The sequence below is a fragment of the Protopterus annectens genome, chromosome 8.part0 (assembly GCF_019279795.1).
Source record: "Protopterus annectens isolate FY-2018-M chromosome 8.part0, PAN1.0, whole genome shotgun sequence".
Lineage (NCBI taxonomy): Eukaryota > Metazoa > Chordata > Ceratodontiformes > Protopteridae > Protopterus > Protopterus annectens.
In genome coordinates, this window is record NC_056741.1 from 1606211119 (window position 1) to 1606217118 (window position 6000).

The window sequence follows — 6000 nt, forward strand, 5'->3', positions numbered from 1 at the left end:
GGTGAATAAGTTTGGTGAAAAGGTTGAAGGCCTACTGGCCATCAAAGAACTTGATGCCCCAAATCCTACGTTGGAAAATGCGGGTGCCCTTACAGTCATCCTTTTGCTTTTCTTTTTTAAACATCTCTACCTTTGCTGATAATTTCTGTCCAATACCTCCCGTACAGATCAATTATCCCTTCTAATAAGAGTGGAAGAACCCTTACATCCACATCTGAAATGGTGGACACTCCATCTTTAAGGACATACTGGTCTTTGATACCTTCAGTGTGAGGCTGCCCTTTAAAAGGCAACAGTCAAAAAGATGGCCCATTATACTGCAGCCAGACTGGAGATTTTAGAGTGCTAAGGGGGAAATAATCCCTAAATTGCTGATGCTATTATGCCATATGCAGCAACACACACATCATGACTTCCAGCCATCCCTACTGCTGAGAGATTGCCTGCCTTGTGTTCACGGTATCACTCCTCCGGCTCCATTAGCCTGGAATCCATCCCAACCAAAATGAGTGGGCTAGCATTTACTGCTCATCCTCCCCAGCTTGTCACCCTCAACCTACATGTTACTAACTGAACTTGGGGTCTTCAGAGCTTGGAAGCAAATACCTTCTTGAAAGTATAAAGTGATGAGTGAGTTTAAATAATGGGGGCAGTTTATTGCATGTGCATTTTACTGTCTGAAATGTAAAACTGACACTTTCCATGGTACAGATGATAATTTTTATGGAGGCTAAATGTGCTCTTTTGTTCAGTTCACTATGGGGTTTTTGGTCAAAAGTTCAGAGAGCAAGGGGAAAATTAACGCTCCATATGTCAGGAACAGCTCTCCTTTATGAATGAGCTAAGGTACAGAGGGGAGAGAGAACTGCTACAGTATTTAGTTATAACACAAGCCACCACCCACCAGATGGTGTACGAGTATTCTACACATCAGAGGGTACACAGCACTGGTCTGATACAATATGTACAAACAGGATCATGCATCACTCAGTGCCACTGAGGATCAACTGCCTAACTCCACAGGTTTTGCAGATGGAGTGACTATTATGGGTAGAGTGATTGGCCATCGTTTACTAGGAGTCCGATGCCCTTTACAATCTTGTCAACTCAGTTGCTGTTCAACAATAGTAAATAAAACTGATTGTTTTGCTTGCCAAATTCCATAATGCAGCATTTTATTTTTAATGCATCATTTGTGAGCAATATTAAGTGCTGTTTGAAGGAAGTCAGATGGATGCTCAATAATCCCTAGACCTAGAAAGTTGATGTGCCAAGAAAATAAAGCTTTAAAATAAGGAGGATGCAATTTGCCTGCCAACTTGGATCTGAATATTTTAACAGAAATGAAAGTCTACTTTGGCCAGGTATGGTGATGCTGTCCCCCCACATGGATCTGGATTAGGGATTGTATGTCTTGCAACTCAAGACTGTATGTTAGAGAATATACTGGCATGAACATGAATGGAGCTGCCACAGGTGCATGACACTTACTGAGCTACCTTTAGTCCTCAAATTATCCACTTCCTTTAGCGACATAATGAAAATATGAAAATGAACATCTCTAGCAAGAATTTCTTTAGGCACAATCACAGTAAGTGGATGTAGCCACTATGGTGCTGATTAGTCTGATCTTTATAGATCTTGCACGGATGGTACAAGACACCATGTTTGCTTTATGTATGCTTTTAACTGCCACAATAATGCATTGTTTAGGGGCCCCATGGACTGCCTGACCACCCACCAGTGCCCTTGCACTTTGCTTCCACACAACTTATACTGAGGTAAAGGCCACGAATGAAAAGTAGCAAGATTCATTAGGAAGTCTTAGTTGAGTAATAATTATAGTGAGGTTACCTTTGCATTACTATGCATTCAGCAATACCCTTCTGCATTACATGAATTGGAAGGAGTATATAACAATGTCAGAGTCCAGATGAAAAGTGTTCTTTTTCCAAACTATTTCATTAAGAATATGGAAGCTGAAAGCTTTGAGGTGCCTACTGATATATATGGCAAAGAGATCCATTTTAGCATGCCATCATCTCTATGAAATGTCTTAACAAATCTTGAAAATCCAACTTCCTTTCATGACCTAGTGCTAACTTCTTGCTTAAGGAAGCTGTTAAGCTTGATTTACAAAGCTAGGAAAAGCACTGACAACAGCTGCATGTTCTGCTGTACAGCCCAGTCCCAAATCCATAATGCCCCCTTGAAAGTTCAAAAGGTGTGTATCCTTCATGATTATTCACATACCACAGACCGCTGTGTTCTCTGTACTGATCTGATAAAGACCTGGATGTAAACTATCTTAAAAAAAACCCTACAGACCACTTGTCATTTACTTCATGCTGATATGCTGAAACTTTTCTTGTTGAGACTAGCTGACACAGACTAATGCATTGTTAACATGTTTCCCCCATGTATTAAATGAAAGATCCATTGTCAGAAGCTGAAATGTGCTCACTTCTGACAACTTGCCTGGAGGTACAACCACACAAACAACTTTATTATTATTTTTCCTTTCATTAATAGCTGAAGATGATGAATTGCTTTCTCTAGTGAATCAGCAGACTAGTTCCAGACATTCCTGAAGAACCACTAAGTATTTTCTCATGTGCAGCCTTCTATAAGGAACTAAATGCATCCAGGATAACATGTACCCAAGGTCCTCCAGAAACGGTCTTTCTTTTTAGCTTATTGCTGACAGACGTCTGTCAACACAGTTTGGATCTGTGGTTTTACTGGCAGGAAACACTTTATTCACTAAAAAATCTGTGAATTCTCCTAAGAAAGACAGTCAAGAGAAGTTTTCTTGCAACTTATTGTCATTTGCAGACACTGAATGAGTGATACTTTTAGAATGTGTTGCATTAAGATATTTTATAAATGGGTCTACATTAGGCAAGTACCAGGCAATGAAGCATGTTAACATTTTGTTTCCTGACTTACACAGACAGTGGCTCAAACATTTGTTATACATACTAAAGGTTAAACTGACAGAACTGAGCTACAGCAATCATATCTAACTAAGACTTGTGGTATTTTCCATGGAAAGGTAAAAGGAAAGAAAATAAAGCTTGCAGTCATTCAAAGGATCAAGGAATAATTTTTCCCACAAAGTTCGTAAATGAAAACTGACTTCATTTCTACTCTCCGTTTACAAGTTTAATTGACAGGTAGCTCCCATCATGCAAGTCTTTTACTAGAATAATATCACCTTTGAAAATGTGTGGTGGGGTGATGACAATTCTTTTAAAAAGATCTTTTCCTTCTTTTTTTAGACAAGTAACATCTGCAGGTTACCAAAATTAACAAGTTAGGAGCAACTGAGGCATCAAAAAGCTGGAATCTTGCATCCTTAGGATAAGGCTCCACCCTGCTCCAAATATGCATTTTTCATTACCATCAGTGACGCTGCTGACCTACCAGGACATGAAATTAGAGCACCACAAATGCATTTAAAACTGTCTATATCAATGTTACCAGCTATATATGTAAGCTTTTCTGGTCTATCAGCAATGTCAGAATTTGCTATCTTGTACAAACATTCTGATCTAAAGAAGAGCTCTGGTAAGCTGCCCTGAGGGCCATGTAAGCTACAGTTCTCAATACTCAAATACTGGATGTATACACCTTTGTGCCATGTTTATCTAACAGACCTAGTGAAATACAAAGGAGTTAAAGACTGGACCTTCTAATGAGAAAAGGGCAACTGTAACATGATTAACTTTAGGAGCTGTAAAGATCTTACTGTAGTAGGTTTAAGTTTGTAAGTAGCATAAATATCTTATGCGTCTTTCATGTCTTATAGAGTTACCATTTCTTTCATGTGCTGCTGTTTGTAAATCTGGAGTATGGCTGACGTTTTTTTTAAAACATCTTGAAAGGTACAATACAAAGGAAGGATTGTCTGGTTTGACTAAGTCTCTTTACTTGTCTGACTCCTTTGGTAGGAGATGAAGGATCATCTACAGATAAAAGTCTCCCACATCATATATAGTCTCTACAGAATTAGACATGTGGAAGTGCAACAGAATATTGTAAGGATGTGTTATTAGACAGAGGTCAGTGAGAGAGAAAGTACCATTCACCTCCTCCTCAGAAGATAATAGTTTCTCTTCCTAAGACGACATTTCTCAAAAAAAAAAAAAAAAAAAAAAAAAAAAAAAACCACCTTACAATTAGCAATAATTAATTTTTCAAAATACATGACCATTACACAGTACCACTGTACCAGCAACTGTTTCATAACAGAAGACCAAACTGAGGTTTTCATGGGATGTTCAATGTTTAAGATTCCATGAGGCAGGCCAAGACAGATGGACCTAACCTCCAAGTGCTAGGATGGTCCTAATTCCAGAAGTTTAGGATGGCTCAGTAGAAACTGCTGAAAGGATGTCGTCCTAACCTAGACCAGGGTTACAAAGTAAAAATTCACTTTTTAAGAAATCTCCTCATCTCAGTGGAATATCCAACCCTGAAAGCAGTTGGCCAGTTAAGGAAGGGTCAACTAAAGCTACTACAAAAAGATCTCACCCTAATATGAACAAAATAAATATGAATTGGTTATAAATATGCATCACATGTAGAGCTTACCTTTGTGTCTGGCAAAGTATCGTCCCAGAATGATAACTAAGCAGAGCATGGCAAAAACCACAACTGCAACGACTCCTCCAATTACTGCGTGGTCCACTTTCATGGTGTCATCTTCTCCTGCTCGAGAGTCTGTTAAGGCCAGCAAGTTAGTGTCAACAACAAGAATTTATCAGAAAGTCTACCCATTTCACATCCTGCCATCAAACAGTGTTAAAGCTCACTTAAAATGTAAAACATTTATACTTACTGTGAACCCTATCTGGGTGCTTGCAGTTTTGTAATACCTGCACTGGCCAGTAGACTCTACTCTTTGCTGAACTGGTACAACAGTAATGACAACAATGGTTTTAGGCACTAAAAAGAATGTCATTCTGAGACATGTACAAAAACTATTTTTTCAGACTCAGGCAACATAACATTACACAGTTAAACGACTCTGCTGCCACAGGAACAACTGCAATGGAAACTTGCATGTATTTATGTGTCATCTGCTAATAAGGTTAGGTACACTGATCCCAACAGGTACCTGCAACTGTTATAATACACCTATGCAGTGAATACAGTGCACTTTTAAAATGTAGCTTAAACAAATGTTTAAAAAATATTTTTCCTGTGAAATAGAATTTCTTCCTGGTATGATACAGTATTGTCTCTGTACACCCAATAATGAAAGCCTAGCACTATTCCCTAAACAAATGTAATCTTCACTTCTATATGGTGATACAATTCACTAGGCTAAGCACAATTTGATGTATGGCCCAAAGCAGGGAGAAGTTACAGAAAATTGCTATATGTGGTTTTGCAAAAAAAAAAAAAATCTTGTTTTCAGCTCTTCTACTTTCCTAAGCAATGCCATTCAAAAGCAACAGAGTATTCTAACAAAACTGACATCTCCCACCCTCTAGCTGTTAAAATGAAACTAACTGACAAAACAGCGAACTGACACTTGTATTCATACACAAGTTTTAACTGATCTCAGAGTGACTGATATTGTTTCTTTATACAAGTATGTATAGTAATCAGTCACTTAAATCACAGATGTGTGCATATAAAAGCTTGTAAGACTTAACCGCTCAGAATTTGCAGATGTAGAGACTGCACACTTGCAACGAGATCATACAGTGCAGAAGACAGCAGGTTCTGTCACTATAAAGGTACTTGCACTGATGATACAAGTAGGGCTACTATGGTGTAGCAAGAGAAGGTATGCTGTAATCTTGATACGCAGTTAAGATATTTAGTTGTTCAAACATGTATATGAAATTGTAGTAAAACTCAAAGCTAAAATATTGGATGCTTTAATTTGTTCAAAAATGTCACAAAAGAGCAGCTTCAGAACAGAAGCGTAGCTGGGCTCAACCTGCACCCTATGCAGGTCCCACAAACTAGCACCCCACCCACACA

At 38.5% G+C, this 6000-nt stretch overlaps 1 protein-coding gene across 5 annotated transcripts in view; it reads right to left on the bottom strand.

Annotated features, from left to right (window-relative positions):
- The window catches only part of CADM1 (cell adhesion molecule 1), a 1905513-nt gene that overhangs the window by 37134 nt on the left and 1862379 nt on the right, over positions 1-6000 (bottom strand). For all 5 annotated transcript variants that reach the window (XM_044081147.1, XM_044081146.1, XM_044081145.1 and 2 more), the window contains one exon: positions 4597-4725. In XM_044081147.1, the coding sequence (XP_043937082.1) occupies positions 4597-4725 (129 nt within the window). The remainder of the gene's footprint in view (positions 1-4596; positions 4726-6000) is intronic.